General features: G+C 41.8%; 1 protein-coding gene and 1 long non-coding RNA gene across 2 annotated transcripts in view; one reads left to right on the plus strand and one right to left on the minus strand.

Moving 5' to 3' along the window:
* The window catches only part of SPEF2 (sperm flagellar 2), a 128,744-nt gene that overhangs the window by 38,291 nt on the left and 70,476 nt on the right, over positions 1-19,977 (plus strand). The window contains exons 11-15 of the mRNA XM_006090107.3: positions 11,723-11,942; positions 13,679-13,827; positions 15,761-15,836; positions 17,741-17,802; positions 19,790-19,893. Coding sequence (XP_006090169.1) covers positions 11,723-11,942; positions 13,679-13,827; positions 15,761-15,836; positions 17,741-17,802; positions 19,790-19,893 — 611 coding nt within the window. The remainder of the gene's footprint in view (positions 1-11,722; positions 11,943-13,678; positions 13,828-15,760; positions 15,837-17,740; positions 17,803-19,789; positions 19,894-19,977) is intronic.
* The window catches only part of LOC111826328, a 62,490-nt gene that overhangs the window by 17,857 nt on the left and 24,656 nt on the right, over positions 1-19,977 (minus strand). The window lies entirely within an intron of this gene.

A 19,977-nucleotide genomic window follows, 5' to 3' on the forward strand; every position in this document is an offset into this window, starting at 1 on the left:
CCACATATGAATTGTGGAGAGACACAATAGAGTCTGTAACATACCTGTTTACTCAGGATACTTATGAGATACCTCAGAGTGCAAGCTTAGGTAATACCTCAAGTGCAAGACTCCTTGAATTCAAATGAAATGGCTGTTTCATCGCTTTTTTTTTTTGCTCCTTGCTGAGAAAGAAGTCTTAAAATACCTTTTTTTTTCTTTTTTTTTTTTTTACTATGAAGATATGTTTGTATCTTCTATTTTGAGCGTTGTGGGAGTATAGCTTACTTTTGAGTGAACAGTTGCTTACATGATGGAAGTTGAAATAATCTGTCAAACCTCCTACTTTAAAAGTTCTGTTTGCCATTGTACCTGCTGCCACACATTATCACTTCTTTGGATTAAAACGTAAGAGGCATCTGCTGATATACAAACGTTTCCCAAGATAGGTAACAAGAATAACCATCCGCCTCTAAAATAGGAGCAGGGAAGGAAGGTTGGTACTGAAAGGAATATTCCCACCATGGTTCTAGTTTCGTTTTTATGTCATGCACTTATTGGCTCTATTTGTTTAGAGTTTTGTCTCCAGCTCTCTAAATCCTCCTGTACTGGTAAGGCTAGCTAGCCGGCTTTTCCAGGGTAGGCCCCATTGTGTGGCGGTGTCTTAGTGGAATTACCAGTAGGTCCTGTAATACTGATTTATGGTAACCAAACATAGTGATACTAATTTACAAAGTAGAATATTAATGTATTGATTTTCAAAGGGAGCTGTAGTAATCCTAGCCCTGTGGTTATCAAGAAACAAGGCTATCTTCCAAGGATTTCAGAGGACTTGGAGGGGTTTGGCAGAGGTCTTGAGTCTATGGAGTAGAGGGATTAGAAGGGGAACTTTGGTCATGGGGCCCAATAAATCTCAAGAAACTTGAATGGATCCAAGAAAGTCTTTGAATTTTGGTGTGGGGCAGAGGTGTTGGGCTGAGAACTCTCCCACCTGAAAGAACCCTCTTTCCCCCACTGCTCCTGTCCAGTTCCCAGGGCCTGTCAGCAATATACTTTGGTACATTGGACATAGAGTTGTCTTTGATATATTGGGTCAGGGCCACCTATAAGCTTTTTTGGAGTGGTCTACACCTCTTTGAGGTATTAACCTTATGTGACATTAGAGAAATTCCAACCCAGTCTGTCTCTCTGACTGTCCCTGGCTGAGCAATGGTAGCAGGTAGGTGAATTCAGATGTAGAAGCTTCTGGAAAAGTTTTTGAGCAGCAAGACCATAGCAGTTGGTATCGAAGTGATCTTGAGGGAGACACCACCTCCCTGGTGAATAAAGCATAGTTTGACCAACTAAGAAATACAGTTTACTGTTTTTATTAGAAGGGCTACCAACTCTAGAATTGTTTGGTGGTCCTTTCACAGGGAGAGAGCTGATATAATGTCCAGTGTGAAAATGTCCCAAGGGCATTTGGGGGTCAGGAGGACTGCAGTAGCCTTAGAGTCTTAATTTGTTTCAGACCCAGGCAATTGGGCTGTAAAAAGCACTGGACTAGCTGCACAGCTGCTGTAATCCCCAACATGCTGCATTCAATGCCCAAGGAGGGCCGGGGTGCTTGCCAGGGCAGAGAATGGAACCAGGACTATGGACCTGTCCTTTTGGGCTGAATAAGCTACTCCTCCCTGGATCTCCTCCGCGGAGTCACTTTGAGCACGTCTGGCATCAGAGTGCCACGCAGAAGCCCCTGCCCATTGTTTGCCGCTGATTTGTCACTGAATTTCAGCAGCACAGAAATATCCGTTTTCAGGACAGAGGAGCTCTCCAAGTGGCTTCATTTCAGTTGCTCCTGGTAATCAGACCTGCAAGACAAAGTGTCAGCCCAGATCTGGCTGCCTGATCTATAAGTGAGAAAAAGAAGCCTGCCCCTTCTTGCAAGTGCGGGGCTTTCTGGACTTATGGACCGTTAGAAGCTAGAGTTGTTGGGTTGTGCATAGTGAGGAGCCAGGCCCTCTCAGGTGTAGGCCTCTCGGCTTTGACAGTGATCGTCATCACCTGCTGGGTAATTGACCAAGGCCAATTTGAATTTCCCTCAAAGTAGGGGGATTCAAATTAGGCACAAAGTAGGTGGAATTTGTTACCTGGGTCTCCTTTTGTGATAGGCTAGAACTAAACATCTATTTCCGTGGCATTAGGTCAGGGCAGGTTGGGGAAGGCTGCTGCTAGGACCTAAGTGATAAGGTTCTGAGTGGAAGCCATTATTAGGATTAGGACCAGGTCTTCACATTTCCTAATGAGACAGAATTAACTGCAGGATCTGCTGAGAGGCAGGCATTGGCTACTCACAATTCTTCTTGTAGCCAGAACAGTCTTCAGCTCAGCATTGTGGGTGAAGTAGAGTTAACCGCTGTCTTTCCCTGCTTACCATGGGCTACGTATGCACTTCCTGACAATAGGTAGGGGGCTCAGACTGAGCACTCTAGCATAGAGGTGCATGGAGGCATACCTTCTCTCTGGAGGTGCATCTGCCCTGCCAACATCAGTGAGAGCTGGACATCCCCATGCCCTTAGCTCCTCTGGAATCTACAGGCAAGCCTGGCAGGAAGGTGTGGCCGGGTAGCTAACCGTGCTATGACATGACTGGAAGTCAGGTGACTTAGAAAGGCTGCCAAGCTCACTCAGCAGGGCCGGCTCAACTTTTCTAGTTGCTCTGAGACCTTCAAATTGGGTCCCAACGCAGAACCCACTCCATGACAGTTCCAAGGTGAGACGTCAGCATTTAGTTGTCCATCAGCTGCTGACTTCTCCTCTCTCCCTCCTTGTTAAGGGTTGCACAGGGCAAGATCCATTCTTCTCATTGGAACCTGGCCATCAAAAAGTTCCACACTGTGGTTAAGAAACCATATAGGGCTGCCAGGTTACATGAGCTGACTCCCCATCATGCAAAGTATCCAACCACGCTTTCTGCTTCTCCTGAGAATCATGGGCAGTTGCCAGGAATTTAAAAGTCTGAATTACAAATTTAGGCAGTTCCCCCAGATCCCCTCAGGGTTTTTGAGTGGTTGGAGGAGAATAAGCCTGGGAAGGAAAGGCAAAGAACAGAAGCTCTGAAAGCTACGAAGTTTTACCTTCGTACTCCATTGTGGAGTATGGCTTTTTTTCTGAATGCCAAACTCCAGTAATTGGAATATAGCCCCTGGATTTTCCATGTTGCCATAGTAATAAGTGTGTTTCTATAACGTCTGATTACCTCTGGTAGGAGACAGGACAGATCCAAACAGAAGATCAGCCAGGATTGCTCGTGCCAGAGGTTCATTTCTTTGAACTGGAACCAAGATGATCAAGATAGTTTATCTGAAAGTAGCCAGAAACAGGAAGCGGCAGAGGTGGGCTCAAGCCAAGTCCTTTGAGTAGGCCAAGGATCAAAGCGGAGATTGGTGAGAACCAGACTAGAGAATGAAAATGAAGCTGGATGGTTGGAAGGGAGGCAGAGCTGGAACAGAAGAAGATGCGGATTAAAGGCTTGGAAGCAAAGTGAGGAGGCCCTAGGCAATTGCCACAAACAGAGCTGGAATGCCTGCCCCTTGTTTTTATTATCTGCCCGTCATGTGGTACATGGTTGCATCAACCTAGTTTAGGAGACCCAAGGCAAATATCCAGTTAGGAATATGAAGCTAATCAGGTCACAAACAGCTCTCCATACATCACCTCCTACGTGCCCATTCACACAGGCGGCTCCTACCCATTCCAGGACACTAGAAAGTCCCTGGCAGTGCTTCTTATAAAGTCCCAAACATATAGGTTGTTAATAATTTATTACATTTCAACTGAGATGCTTTTGCTGCCATAAAAAGATGCCTTGATTTAATGGAGAAGCTCTCTCAAAATTCATACTACAAACCCTGACTTCAAGAAATGCTTCCAGCCCTAACTGGTTTGGCTCAGTGGATAGAGCGTTGGCCTATGGACTGAAGGGTCCCAGGTTCGTTTCCGGTCAAGGGCATGTACCTTGGTTGTGGGCACATCCCCAGTGGGGGCGGTGCTGGAGGCAGATGATCGATGTTTCTCTCTCATCGATGTTTCTAACTCTCTATCCCTCTCCCTTCCTCTCTGTAAAAAATCAATAAAATATATATATAAAAAAATAAATGCTTCCAGAGCTAGCTAATTTTGTACATGGCCTGTGGATTCTTGCCGACTTCTATCTGTAATGATGACATTTCCTGATCTAGATTTGGGGTTGAGTTGTGCCTGTCAATCTTATTTGGGAAACTAAGATCTAAAATCAACCATACAAATAAGATCTAAAAAAAAGGTGAATAAACCGGATCTTTAAATGATTACCAATTATGAGAAATTGCACCTAGAATTATGTTATTATTTTTAAAATATATTTTGGTAAATCTCTACTTGGTAACTGTCTGGGCTGAGTCACTGTTAGTATAAAGTTAAGGGTTTATCCTTCCTATTTAAGAGATGAATCCAAGATGGTACTTAGACACATGAAATCAGAACTGAGGGTACCTGGTGTCTTGTCCAATAAAACATCCTTTATTTTTTTGTTGTTTTTTGTTGTTTTGTTTTTCAAGCAGTGGATTGAGAATAGATTATGAAATTAACTCATAGGTCATAATCATTATTTTTTAAAAATAGAAGCACGACATAATGGAAATGATGCAATGGTGTACAATAGAAACTAAAGCACCTCACCAGTAGTAAGGATAGGTGTTTCATACAACATTTTTTCCTGTCTTACACGTACTTGTGCACAAATACTGGCAACAATGTAAAATGCATTTCTTATGGAGGGCCCATGGCCAAAATGTCTGAAAGCCACTTTCCTGGAAGATGCAGTACAATTGGTAATTATTTTTCAATAGAGGCCGGGCAGGGGGAGGAGTGCCCACAGGGGTTCATAACAATAAAAAATGGAGACATTTGGTGAAGTGGTTGACCTGGAAGGAAGCCTGTACAAGTAGCTAAAGAAAAGGTCATCATGATGACAAAAATAGAATGTTCTCGGGAATTTGAGGCTTGATAATGGCTACGACAACCCCAGAGGCTGCATCTACAAGCCTCAGTTGTACTTCAGCCATCACAGACTGTCTTCTCTCCCTCACTTTCTGCTGGGTGGTGTGCAAGAAAAGCCAGCCGTAGTAGATGCAGAATTCATGCAGCTCCAAAGCCTAGGCAGGGTGGAGTTGTGGTGCTTTGGCCACTGCACTCTAAAGGAGGCCTAGCCTCATTTTGTGGAGTTACCTCATGTGGCATTTTTTGGGGTCAGTTTATTAGAAGCTTCCACTATTCGTTTTCTGGCCACTGTAACCAGATAATATGTCTGTTGTTGGGTTTTAGTATCTCTAGGTAAAAAGATGGCATTTCAAGGAAACTGGCAGGTATGAATGCTTTAGGGCTTGAATTGTGAGATGCTTGGAGCCCACCAGACTGGGAATAGCTGGACAACTTCAGGCCATGTAGATGTTGGTAAAGTCTAGCCATTGACGAAGACACACGCTGGATTGTGTGTACTTTCAAACCAGTACCGCCACTCTGCAGAGGCCACATTCAAAGGTTGCTACTAGATAGCATTGGCATAACCCAATGTGTGTGTGTTGAGTATTGTGCTAGTGGAACTCACATGACAGTTGGATGTTTCTCCAGGTCCGGATTCCGTTAACACAGGTTCGTCCAAGTGAACCGTGTCCCCCCTCTCTTTTAAAAGGATAGATGAGAAAGCTCTAACTCCATCTTGGATCTTTAGAAGAAGTGAGAATGAGGTGCATTTGCTTTGCTCCAGGGGTAATCATGTTCAGAGAAGCAAGCAAAGCGTGTTGAGAAAACCATGCATCTCCACCAGCAGCAGCATCCAGCCACTTGGGCAATATTGCAGTCGAGGTGGGGAATCCAGTGAACTGGTCACCTGGGAGATCTTAGGTGTGTCTTTGAAGTGTGCACACTCAAACACACTGTTCTCAATCAAGTCTGTCTGCAAATGCTCATGATACTTGTAGCCATAGTTAATAACAAGGGGACCAAGGACAAGGACTTATCAGGCCACAGGACACAAACGATATGACAGACTGGATGTAACCAGAATCAGAAGACTAAGGAACCTGAGGTAGCAACAACATGATATAGAGAACCATGTGAGTGTATTGAATCCCGGCCGGTAAGCAGATTGTTAGGTCCATGTTATCGGTGAAAACAGGAAGAATTGGGAGATACCATGGTCCCAGGAATTCAGAATTCAGTTTCTGGAAAGGTCGGTGTAAGTCAATTAATAAAAATACTACTAGCAAAGAGGTTATGACTTTTAACCAAGGTCAGAGGTTGTTTACTCTGTTGTAATTTTATGATCTCTGTGTGTAGGTAGACAAGAGGTGTTGATAGATTTTGAGTCTTGCACTTTTATCTTCTCAAAAATACATATTGATGGTATTTATATAGGCACAATAAAAATAAAGAGATGTTAATTGTTCATTATACATGCATGTCAGTTGACATGAATTAGTGCTAAGACCAAGGAGCACATTTACACACAAAATAGTGTCTTACTAAAGTACTGGTTTATACCAGGTGATACTCTAGGCATCAGTCCTGAAACTAATAGTTAGATGTCTATTTATAACAGTACCTGAAGGAGTAAAAATTAAATATTTTATATAATTTTCTCTAGTATAATTTTATTATATAATTATGTAAAAGAAAAACCTGGTTCTTCACTAATGAACTAGAAAATCTCCTTTGCTCAGTGGAGTGAAACTAGTAATCTTCATTCTGGTCTGAATTTACCTCTTTTTCCAGTTCTTCTGACCTCTTTTTCACTCATCATGTTCTTGTTCCAACCTGAGATGTTTACCTTGACTTACCCTTTATTCTTGGTCTTCAGCTGTGTTTTTAAGATGGTTCTGAAAAATGTGCCCCCCAAAAAAAACAGCAACAAAAAAACACACCTTGATTTGCTTATTTCCACAGGTCAGGCCTCCGTTCTTTTTCTAATCTAAGCATTCCATTCTCTTCATGGTCAATATTCTGTCCCATTGTGTTCTGCCGCATTCTACACTAACTCAGTGATGGAAGAAGGCTTTATTCTGGCGCCTCTGAGCAACAGCAACCATCTCTATACCAGGGACTCAATTGCACAGCCACCTCTACTTCCCTAGGGACATTGCAACTTCTTTCTTTTTTTTAATGTAGAACTCCTTGTTTAGAACTCCCAGAATAGTGTGACTATTAATGCTAATGATGAGCATCTTTTTCTTATTCCTGCCTTTAATGGAAAAATGTATCATTCATCTTTGTTCACCACTACATATCGATCCTAAAGGTGCTAAGGATGTCATCATCAATTCATTGCATATTAGAGGATTTGCTTTGTTTCATTTTAATTTTTATATATATTTTCTCATCAGAAATGAATTTTGAATTTAATCAGATGCTTCTTGGTCAAAATGATCATGGCTTTTAAAAAAATAAATTAGCCTATTAATGTGATATGGTAATAGGTTTTCTAATATTTATCTTTCCCAGTGTTCATGAAATAACTCTGATTTAGTTATGGCAAGACAACTTCAACATAGTATAGAGGTTATGAGCACATGTTCTAGAATCTTCCTGCCTGCGTTCCAATCCAAGTTCTGCCATTACTATTTGTTGTGAACACTTGACAAGAAATTTAGCTTCTATAATGCTTGGGTGTTTTCTTCTGAAAAATCAGAAAGGTAAGAATACTTTTGTAAGAGTCGTGTGAGAATCGTGTGAGATAATACATAAGAACAACAGTATATGGCACATACTGTGTAGTAAATGTCAATTGGTATCTTTATTGTCTCTTAATATAATGCTAATTCTTTTACTATTGCAGGCATGATTCTTGTAAAGTATTTCCAAGTGAGGTTGGCTTATAATGCTAATTCTTTTACTATTGTTTTTGTCAATTACTTTTGATATTTCCAAGTGAGGTTGGCTTGTAGTTTTCTTCTTGGATGCTATTTTTGTCAATTACTTTTGATATCTTTCTGGTATCGGGGTTATGCTAGTTTTTCCAGGTGAACTGGAAAGCTTTCTATTTCATTCCATTCTCTAGAAAACTAAACAACACTTATATTTCAGTTAATTATGGTAGGCTATTATGGTCTTCAAGATTCCTCTGGATATAGTTCTTTGACAATTTTTCCAATTTTTTCATGGTTTTCATCTTTCAAATATTCCACTTAAATTAAAAATTGTATCATTTTTACTCTCCTAAAATATCATTTTACCATATAGTAATAAATACAAGTTTTTATAGTAGAGTTATACATAACATTTTCTTAAAGATTTTTAAGTCTTAAAATCTGTTACTTTCTTTCTATTATATTACAAAATTGATACTTGCTATTCTTCACCTTTGTTCAGAACTAATAGCAATTTTATTATCAGGATTATCATGGACAAATGTAGGAATATATCAATAACAGGTATCTCAATAGTTTGCTAATTTATCAATTTCCATTTTTATGAGTCCCTTCTTCCTTATTTTTAAATTTATTTTAATATTTTTTCAATGTTTAGTTTATTTATTTCCCTTCTTTTTAAGTCAAGGCATTATGCTAAGGAACTATGAATTTTCCTCTAAGTACAGTTTGATCCCATCCCATATTTTTAATAAATAAATTTAATTTTCTTTTTGGACATTTATATTTTTAATTTCTTTCTTGCATCAAGAATTACTCAAAAAGACTGATTTTAGTTGTTAAGAATTTACATTTTTTATATCTTTCAAACATCAATTTCTAGTTTTATTACACAGAGCTCAGAGAATGTGGTCTGTAGTGTTGTTTTTTTCTTTCCCTCTAATTGATCATTTCAGCAAGAAACCTGGAAAAAACTGGGAGTTAAACATAGACTCAGGAGTTAAACATAGACACCATATTGGGCATGAAATAGCAGATAAAACTATTACTGTTTTTTATCTGCTTAGTTATTATAGTTTTAATTTAAGTATCTTAATGCTCAACCTGGACTATAATTGCTTCACTTAACTCAATATGCCTCCTTTTATAAACTACTAGTAGCCCGGTGCACGAAATTCATGCACTGGGGTGGGGGTGGGAGGGAAGGGGCCCCTCAGTCTGGCCTTCACCCTCTCCAATCTGAGACCTCTCAGGGAATGTCCAACTACCTGTTTGTGCCCACACTTTTAACAGATATCAGCTCCATTGTTGTTTCTTTCTTATGCTTAAAACCATTGGAATTAGTAGGTATTCAAAGTGTGTATACATTTTGAGGGGACACCCTGTATATCTCTAGTCAGCAGTGAAAGAAACCAACAGCAGATTTGGAACCCCCAGACAGGGAACCTCGCTCACTCCCCACATGTCTCCCCACTTCACTTTCCACCTTCGTGGGCAGCAGGAGAATCAACGTTTTCTCTCATTAATTCGGAAAAGCACGTCCTGTCACCCGTTGCCCGGCAGGAGTGCGCTAGGCCCCAAGCAAGCGAGGCTCAGTCAGGGTGGCCTTCGCTCATGGGTGCTGGCACCCAAAGTGCACATTCCTTCTCTACAGTTGCCCCGACTATCCCACTGTTTCACTGAGAGGACGGAATTCCTCTCGGCCTCTAGGTTCTTGATCTTGAACGCTGACCGAAGGCACCTTAGCGAGGGCCGCTCGCGTCCACCAGGTGTGACTGTCTGCACCTGCTCCTGCCTCAGCACCTGCATTAACCCCCCAGAGGTGATCTCGTAGCTGCACTGGCCTCCGTGGGAACAGGGTATCAACACTCCGCCCTCTCACTGTCATCTCACAGGCGCCCACCCTCAGCACCCAGAACACCCAGACACTCTCCAAAGGACGTGAGCGCATCAGAGGGGATGTGTGCACATCCTGTGGGGGTGTTAGGCATGCTGGGTTGATGGAAGTGCAGTGGAGAGGCGGGGGGAACTTGTGCACGCCTTGGTTTGCAACTGTGGGAGGGTGACAGTGTGCTGGGGGATGTTCGCATGCCAGGGGGGATGTGCACACCGGAGGCCTCTGGCTTTGAAGATCCGCAAACCCCCGTGGTGCGGCCAGGAGGACCTCAGTCTGGCCCGCCATGGTGGCTGTCCCTGCCATCCTGCACCTTCTGGGCCAGGAGGCGGATCTTGCGCAGCCACTCCTGGGCGCTGATGGCCTGCAGGCGCTACTTCAGCTCAGCCTGCAGGCTCCACTTGGCGCGCTCACAGCTGTCACCACTGCCATGTGGGGAGTACAGGCCGCCCTCCGCTGGCCTGCCTCCCCTGTCCAGAGGCTCTCTGCACTGCTCACCTGCCCAGAGTGACTGGGGCTGGGTGGAAGCCAGGCATCCTGCCCTGCCCAACCCCGGCCAATCCACCCCTGTGCGAGCTGCCGCCCCGCTGGGAAGGGTCATGGATCTGGGTCCCGGGACCTCGGACAGCCTCAAGCACTGCCCCCCGCCCAGCAGGGTCACATATCCGTATCTTGGTCCTGTGGACAGCCTCAAGCACTGCCCCCCGCCCGGCAGCGTCACAGATCTGGGTCCTGGGACCACGGACAGCCTCAAGCACTGCCCCCCGCCCGGCAGGGTCACAGATCCGGGTCCTGGGGCCACGGACAGCCTCAAGCGCTGCACCCGCCCGCCAGGACATGGATCCGGGTCCCAGACCACAGACAGCCTCAAGTGCTCCCCGCCGCCCGCCAGGTCACGGATCCAGGTCCGGACCGTGAACAGCCTCAAGCACTGCCCCCCGCCCAGCAGGGTCACAGATCCGGGTCCCAGACCGCGGACAGCCTTTCCCGCTGCCGCCTGCCTTCAGTATGCAAATTAGCTGCCATCTTGTTGCTTCAGGGTGGGGGTTCCCACTGGGGTGCCTGGCCAGTCTGGGTGAGGGGATGATGGCTGTTTTCAGGCTGGCGGGCAACTGAGGCTCCCAACCTCTCCTTTTTTTCTTTTCTTTTTTTATTCTGGGATTTATTTACCTTCTATGGCTGTCACTGGAGCTGAGAGCCGGTTTTAGCTCTGAGGCTCGGCTCCAGCTATGAGACCGCCACTGCTGAAAGCAGGGATCTGGGTTTGTTTGGCTTCTATAATTGTAACACTGTTGCGATCCTGCTGGCTGAAGCCCGGCTGGCTGAAAGCAGGATTCTGGGGAATGTTTACCTTCTATATTTGCAACAATGTTTCTTAGAGTTGCAGCTCAGAGGCCGGCAGCAGCAGGTGGGGAACCTTGGCTTCCTCCGTCACTGGAGCAAGCAAGCCTCCTGTTCACTTCAGTGCCTGGCTGCCACCCGCCATCTTGGTTGGCAGTTAATTTGCATATCTCCCTGATTAGCCAATGGGAAGCGTTCAGGGCCACGGTCAATTTGCGTCTTTCTCTTTTATTAGATAGGATTATGGATTTTAAGTTGGGTTAGTGTGTGTTTCCTTAATTTTTATGTGGTGAGCTCATTTTTTGCTCTCTAATATGAAAGTATTCACGTTATTAGTCATTTATGTAATACTAGAGTTCCGATGCTCTAAATTCATGCAAGGCACTCAGCCCTCACAGCCCCGGCTTCATCTGGAAGGTCATCTGGAAGGTCGACTGGACGGTCCTTCTGCTGTTCAGCCATCCAGTCTAATTAGCATATTACACTTTTATTATTATAGATAATAATTTGACGTATTGATTAGCTTTTGTTTGTTATAATTTAGATTTGCTTTCAATATCCTTAAATGCCTAAATTCCACTTTTAAGAATATTATGTTTTGTTTGTCTCATTGCTACTTTCACAGAACATGGTTGGAGAGTGGGCCTTACCAGAAGAAATGATTGAAAATTTACCACCCTCCAACAATTGCATATTGGGCCATGTGGTTCACAGACTAACTGAAAAATCTCTTCCCCTTCAAGTTGAATCAATAGAATCTGAATTGCCTTCATGTGCTATTAAAGGGTGCATATTAGGGAAGACATTTAGTGGAAAAACAACTGCTCTAAAGGCTCTAGAAAAAGGTAGAATTTCTTTCTTTTTATATTTGTATTTATCAAATTATCTTAACATTGACTGTAACTGCAAATGGCTATGTCTGTAGAAAATATACATGAGGGTCTGCTGATATATTAGGAAAATCTGTCATCAAGAATTTCATAATAGAATGATCAAATAATTTGTTTCTAAGTCAGACACTTACTGATATAGAGTCATGAACTGTGACTGTCCCAGGCAAACCTGGTTATATGGATATGCTATATTATCATGATGCATAGTATAACTAGAAATAACAAGTCTTAAACTTTCCTCATAAATTTTACTTACGTTACCAATAGATGAAGTAGGATATTAATAATTTGTCACAAGTGCAAGAGAAATCCACTGAAAATTATATAATATAAAAAATGTAAATATTTTCATTCTTTATATTTGTTAAATTTTCACTCTGTCTTTGATGAGCCTTAGTCTTTCTCTGTAGAAGTTCTTTCAGTTAGAGGCAAAATCACAGATATTCATCTGTTTAATTCATTTTTATTCATTATATTTTTCCCTTTTTCATGGGAAAGCTCAAAATTTGCACTGAGGCCAGGCCATCCTGCATCAATCTAAGACAAAGAAGCGTAGGTCATTATTGAGATGTCAAAGCGCCCTCCTTAAAAAGCAACTAGACAAAATCACAGTGAGATACCACCTCACATCACTAGAATAGGTTTATTTTTTAAAATATATTTTTATCAATTTTTAGAGAGAGAGGAAGGGAGAGGGATAGAGAGATACAAACATCGATGAGAGAGGAACATCATCGATCGACCGCCTCCTGCATGCGCCCCCACTGGGGATCAAGCCCACAACCCAGTCATGTGTCCTGACCAGGAATCTAACTGGCGACCTCTTGGTTCCTGGGTCAGTGCTCAGCTGCTGAACCACACTGGCTGGGCAGGTGTAATTTTTTTTTAATGGGAAAAAGACAAGTAGAGATATTGGGACACATTACTGGTGGGAATGTAAAGTGGTACAGCCATTATGGAAAGCAGTTTAGTGGTTTCTCAAATAAGTTAAACACAGAATTACCATATGACCCCAGAAATTCCACTACTAGTTATATACCAAAAAGATTAAACACAGGTGTTCGAAAAAGAAGAAACAACATTGTATAGGAATATTCATAGCAGTACCATTAATAATAACCCAAAGTTGGAACTAATCCAAATGTCCTTCAACTGATGAATCGATAACAAATATGATATATTACTCATCCATAAGAAGGAGTGAAGTACTGATGCATGCTACAACATGAATGAACCTTGAAAACATGATACTGGGTAAAAGAAGTCAGACACAAAAGGCCACATACTGTATGATTCCACTGATATGAAATATTCAGAATAGAAATATCCATAGAGACAGAAAACAAATTAGTTGTTGCCAGGGACAGGGATAGGGTAGGAAGTGACTGCTTAATGGGTACAGGGGTTCCTTTTGGGATGATAAAATTTTTCTGGAACAAGATAGTGGTGATGGTTGGACAACATTGTGAATAATGTAAATGCCACTGAAGTGTGTCTGTAGAATGGTCAAAATGGGTACTGGTATGTTCTGTGAATTCTAACATAATAATTTAAAAAAGCAGCTTGATCCAGACCGCAGTTCTAGGGGGCCCTTAAGACAGTGTGAGAAAGCGAACCCAGCACAGAAGGACGGTGATGTCAGTGTCCTACATGAAAAGCTGTCAGTAAAACTGCCTTTTGTACTTTAGACTTTCCCATTCAGGTGCTTTCTATTGACACTCTTCTCCAAGAAGCTATCAAAGCATATCACGACAACGAAACAGTCAGTGAGACCCTTCTAATTCATCATGAAGCCGAAGAAAAGGCTCTATCGGATCTGCATAGTAGCGAAAGCCAGGCAAGTATGATTTTAGTTATCTTTCTTGCACCTTATATATGAGATTTGAAGCTAGATGGAATCTAAAAGATCTCCTAGACCAGAGATTGGTGGCCTTTTCTGTAAAGGTCCCAAGAGTAAATAGTTTATATTTTGTGGGTCAAGAGGCAAAATGAAGGATATGATGGGGTACTTATATACCACAAGAGAAAATCCACCCCCCACCACCAGTTTCCCTGGGTGGTCCGTCCAGGGTGATGGTCTGACTTTGTGCCCAGTCACCTTCCGCTAGAGGCATTCTCCTCAGGAAAGAGCCACTGATGGTGAGGGGGTGGAGGGCCTGAATTTTAAGGGCTGGAGGGGAGAGGATAAGAGTGCTGTACGGAGTTCAGCAAGTCACCAGCGCCCAGAATGAAATTACAACTCCTGAGAGCCTTGCAGTGGCCAGCAGCAGAATCCCCATCATGTAGTTGGAGCCAAAGCCAGCCCTGGGCAATGGTCGAGGCCAGTGCTAGAGCTGAGCAGGGACAGGGGGTGGAGGGTGACACCCGGCTTAGTTTCCAGGCTCACAATGGTGTCTTATGGAGTTTTAAGTGCCCACGGACCATATAAAAATAGTCAGTTCCTTAAATTTGGTCCATGCTCATTGTTGGCCAATCTCTGATCTAAACTCATAGACCTCAATTTGTGGAGGTGGAGGGTTGAAGGGAGGTTTACCAGCATCACATTCTCATCAGTGTTGCATTTTGCTACATTATTGCATGAAGGTTCTAGTGCAGGAAATAGGAGAATATGGCCCCACCTTGGGAGACAGTAGAAGCCCTAAGCATGAATTGGTTTGATTGGGATAAGGGGCTTGGTAATGTCTAGACCAGTGATGGCGAACCTTTTGAGCTCGGCGTGTCAGCATTTTGAAAAACCCTAACTTAACTCTGGTGCCGTGTCACATATAGAAATTTTTTGATATTTGCAACCATAGTAAAACAAAGACTTATATTTTTGATATTTATTTTATATATTTAAATGCCATTTAACAAAGAAAAATCAACCAAAAACATGAGTTCACGTGTCACCTCTGACACGCATGTCATAGGTTTGCCATCACTGGCCTAGACTGTGATCAGGATCCCAGGCTCTAAACCCAAAACTCTTTCCCCTACCTTATGCTGTCTCTGCAATTGAATGAATTAGCAGAGAATCTAATCTAGATCATTGGCATGAGCTATAAAATAAGTATCCTTTAACTATGGATTCTGAAAATAACGAAGTTTTCCTCACTGTGGGATGCTTTGTCTTCCATGTTGTGGTACTCTTCATATTCTAACCTTTTGGGTGCCAGATAACACAAATCTTTACTTTATTTCCCTTATTGTTAGCTATGACCAACATCTCTAGGATTGTTCTTTCTCAGGTGGTTTCCATAAACTCTACCTCTTCTCATCTTCCATTGTGTTTTCAAAATGGCAGTTGCTGTATTTTACATAGTAATTGAAGGCCAATTGAAAGACAGATTCCGCCACAGGTTACTGTGTATTTCCATAAGTACAATTATCACCAAACTTTGTTTCTTTTTTTTTATATATTTTATTGATTTTTTACAGAGAGGAAGGGATAGAGACAGAGAGCTAGAAACATCGATGAGAGAGAAACATCGATCAGCCGCCTCCTGCACATCTCCCACTGGGGATGTGCCCGCAACCCAAGCACATGCCCCTGACCGGAATCGAACCTGGGACCCTTCAGTCCACAGGCCGACGCTCTATCCACTGAGCCAAACCGGTTTCGGCAAACTTTGTTTCTTTCTGGAAGTTATTCAGTCCCTCTAAATATCACTTATGTTTTAATGTTACGAATAGTGTTTTTTTTCCAAACCTTACTTATAGAAATGAAATTTATAATGCTATTAAATGACAACATTAAAACCTGTCCATGTTTGTGTGTTTTCTCCCCAAAGGATCTTCAAAGTAAATTTTCACTTGATCTACTTTCAGAGGAAGCCTTACCAGAAGGAGAAGATAAAACTACACTTAGTAAGTAAGACATTAAAACACATCATCCAGCCCTAGCTGGTTTGGCTCAGTGGATAGAGCTTTGCCTGTGAACTAAAGGTCCCAGGTTCAATTCTGGTCAAAAGCACATGCCTGGGTTGTAGGCTCAATCCCCTCTAGGGGATGTGCAGGAAGCGGCCGATCCATTATTCTCTCTCATTGATGGTGTTTCTATCTCTCTCCCTCTCCTTTCCTCTCTGAAATCAATAATATATATATCTCATCCATCATTTAATTTAGAGGGACAGACAAACAGTAAGAACACATGTATGTGAGCACACATGTGCTTGCAGGAGAGTCTCACATAATTGTCTCCATGGTCATTTGACAGACAGAACAAGGTAAACACAGAGATCCCTAACCTTTGTCTACAACTAGGGATAAGAGACAAAAATAACACGAAATTTTTTTCACACTCCTTCAAGTAGTTGCTCAGTTTGGCTGTGTTATCAAGACCACCAGAATATATCCTCCTCCTTTCTTCCTGGCTTTTCATTGTTTGTTTCACCTGTGCAGGTCTGGGTGAGTGAGTATTACTGGGGCCCTCTCCGCGTACTACTGCTTTGTTCACAGTGTTGAGGGAGGCTGCAGGGTCTGGACTCTTCAAGCCACCTGAACAGTGGTACCTTAGATAATGCTCAGTGTATTCCTAACCATGGGCAAGCAAATAGAACCAAGCTTCCCAAACCTAATGAGAAATTAGCTCCAGTTCTTTAGATCCTTTGTAGAACCACTGGTAGAAAGCAATTTTAAGTCTTAAATATACTTTCTATGTCTGCTAGTGACGGCTTTTCCATATTCAATAATTTCTTCATATCTATACTGATAAAAGGGTAATATGCTAATTAGACAAGACATCTTCTGGACGTCCTTCTGGACAAAGCCACAGTGGCAGGGGCCGAGGCAGAGGCGGTTTGGGGCGATCAGGCCGGCAGGGGAGAGAAGTTAGGGGCAATCAGGCTGGCAGGGGAGGGCAGTTAGGGGAGATCAGGCCAGCAGGGGGGAGCAGTTAGGGGTGATCAGGCTGGTAGGGGAGCAGTTAGGGGGCGATCAGGCCACAGGGGAGCAGTTAGGGGGTGATCAGGCCAGCAGGCAAAAGCGGTTAGGGGCAATCAGGCAGGCAGGCAGGTGAGTGGTTAGGAACCAGCAGTCCCGGATGGCAAAAGGGTGCAGACCTGGCTGAGGGACCCCCTGCCATGCACGAATTTCATGCACTGGGCCTCTAGTTCTAGAATAATGTTCAGATCCTCCTGTGCCATCATCACAATCGCCATCACCACTGGACAATGCCTAGATTCCCTATGAACATGCAACTCCCTAGAGCAGCCGAGTTTTCCATCATTTAAAAAGAGATATCTGTCCCTTATTTGGGGTATTTGTTTCTTCCAGATATTTTTATTAATTTTTAATCTAAATACTGTATAAGCTATTTTATTACAAAAGTACAGTGATTATAAATGGACTCTGAAAACTTTAACCAGAATTTAACCAGAACCCCTCTGTCTTCTAACATTTTCTACTTTTAGACTTGTTACTTATAACTAGATAATCCAGGAAAATAAAAATATTAACATTTTCTTGAGAAACTTGGCTTGTTTTCTGAAAAGAAAACCCCAATATGAATGTATTTCTAAGGATATTGTTGTGAGTGCGCCATACTGAGGGAAGGAGGTAGAAAACACCAAGCCACACAGTGGCTAGGATCTTAATGTTGTGGAATGAGGGTAACAGCCATACTGTGGTATTTCTATTACTTCCTTCCTCTGAGTATTAGGCATAACTGGATCCAATGACCCATCAATCCAAAATCATAGATGGTCAGATGCTAACATGGTTGTTAGTTGTAAATACTGGAGTTTGTTCTTACCACTTTTTCCTGTTGATAGGTTCTGAAACCAATAAAACACCAAAAGCTGAAGAAATCAAGTTAAGTGACAGTGTGTCTAATGTAAGTATTGTAATCTTAATTTTGGTTGCTGGTATATTGGAATGTATCATGATCCCTTGCTCTTAGGAGTACCTTCAAGTGGAATGAAATAGCAATGTGTTCCTCTTTGGGTTAAAGTAAATCTGAGAGTAAAATATAAGCTAAATCTGAGTTTACTTTATATTTTTTATATTATTTATCTTTAAAGCAGTGGAAATTTATGTTCAGTTTTGCCAAGTAAGAAAGTAAACACATTCTTTTATTTTAGACTTATGCCAAATTTATATTTATGTGTTTTTCTTTACCACTCAATTTATGACTTTTATTTTCTTTCAGACTCTCTTTACCTCTAAAGAATTTTCCCAGAATTAACTCTTTGCCTTATTTGTGACTCTACAGAATATTTTATTAACTTCTGAAAAAATGTTTACAACAATTCACTCACTATTGTTTTAGTGGAAACTAATATTTCTGTATATAGTATTGCTTTCCTGTATATGGAAACATTTTTGTTTATTTTCACAATTCACTGTATGTGCTCAAATAGAATGGCCAGATTAATCAAGTATAATTTCATTTACTTTATTTTTTTTACATTAGATTACTTTTTTATGCATTTCATCATGGAAAAACATTAAAAATAATGTTTTAGATTTCAAAACTGTTTAAAGAGAGAAAAAGTTTTGGAAGGATATATAACAAACTGTAAACATAATGACCAATAGAGAAAATGATAAAGGGGGCCTTATAATTTTTGCTCTGTGTATTTGAAATATAAATGATCAGAAAGGCTAAGTGTGTTTTTATATTACATTTATTGAGTTATAGGTCCCCCAGAGTCCGTATTTCAGTTCAAGTCAAAGGTTATACTTTGTTTCATACACTGTTGTAATGATTTGGGACATATCACTGAACAAAAAAAGAGTTTATGGACCTAATGGAGTTTACATTTTAATAGAGGAAAACAGAAAATAAACCACAAACACACAAATAAATGAATTGTATGGTCTATTAGATGGTGATGATGCCAGGAGATGAGAAAAAGTAGAATAGAGTGGAGTAGAGTAGAGTAGAGTAGAATAGAGTAGAGTAGAGTAAGGGGGATCAGGGACCTAGACGGTGGAACAAGGGGAAGTTGCTGTTTCACATGGGGCAGTCCTCCTTGAGAAGGTGAAGTTTAAGCAGATTGAAGGAAGATTGAGAGAGTCATCCAAGTGGACCTGAGGATGCACTCCAGGCAGAGAGAAGAGCTGGATGACAACCATGAGGCAGAAAGGTGCTTGGTACCATGGGAGAGGAGTAGGGGATGAGACTAGACAGATGCACAGGAAGAGAGAAGGGTCAGGCCATCAGGGCTTTACAGGCAATGATAGGACATATGGAGTAAAAGGGGGAGTCTTTCTGGGTATTGAATAGAGATGTAGTATTATTTAACCTATAAAATGCTCAGTCTGGTGGCTGAGTCAAGAAGCGGCATCAGGGAAGTTGATATAATAGAGTAGCTTCATTGGACTAGCCCTTCTACAGATGACATTCTAGAGCTGGCCAAAACAGAAAAGCTTATTATTTGAGGGCCAACAGCAGGTGGATAAAGCAAAGCAGCAAACACACACCAGGCAGAAAACGTATTGAATGTGACCATTGAATGAAGAAAGCATCGCTGGACAGGAGCCACACTTCTGCAAGTCATACCAGAGGCATACCAGCTACATGGTACGAGCTGCTAGAACTCTAGCAGAAAGCCTCCATCTTTCTGATTTGAATTATTAGAGGATGAAGTTTGGGATGCTGAAAATTAAAGAAGATCTTGGAAGGGAGGGAGCCACAAAGGAGGAACCTCAAAATCTGCATACACATTTTCCTTAAATGCTTGGCTGACCCCAGAATTGTCACAAATGATTGGAATCTTCATCAGAGAAAATGACCACTTCATGTTTTTTTCTCCAAATATTTAGAATCTTATTTTTTAAAGTAGCTGTACTCTACCATCCATTGTTTATTTTTATAGTTCACGGTGCGTGCTCAGCTTGGTGCAAAATCCGAAAAATTGCTGAAGAAAGGAAAGAGCGTTTCTGACACATTGCTAGTTAACATCATGGTAAATGCTATTAAGTAAGTATTATTTGTGTATCTACCACATAGAGATTATAAAAATAATATAGAAATATTTTATATTTAATATCTAATGAATGCTAC

This window comes from Myotis lucifugus, unplaced genomic scaffold, assembly GCF_000147115.1.
Source record: "Myotis lucifugus unplaced genomic scaffold, Myoluc2.0 scaffold_68, whole genome shotgun sequence".
Lineage (NCBI taxonomy): Eukaryota > Metazoa > Chordata > Mammalia > Chiroptera > Vespertilionidae > Myotis > Myotis lucifugus.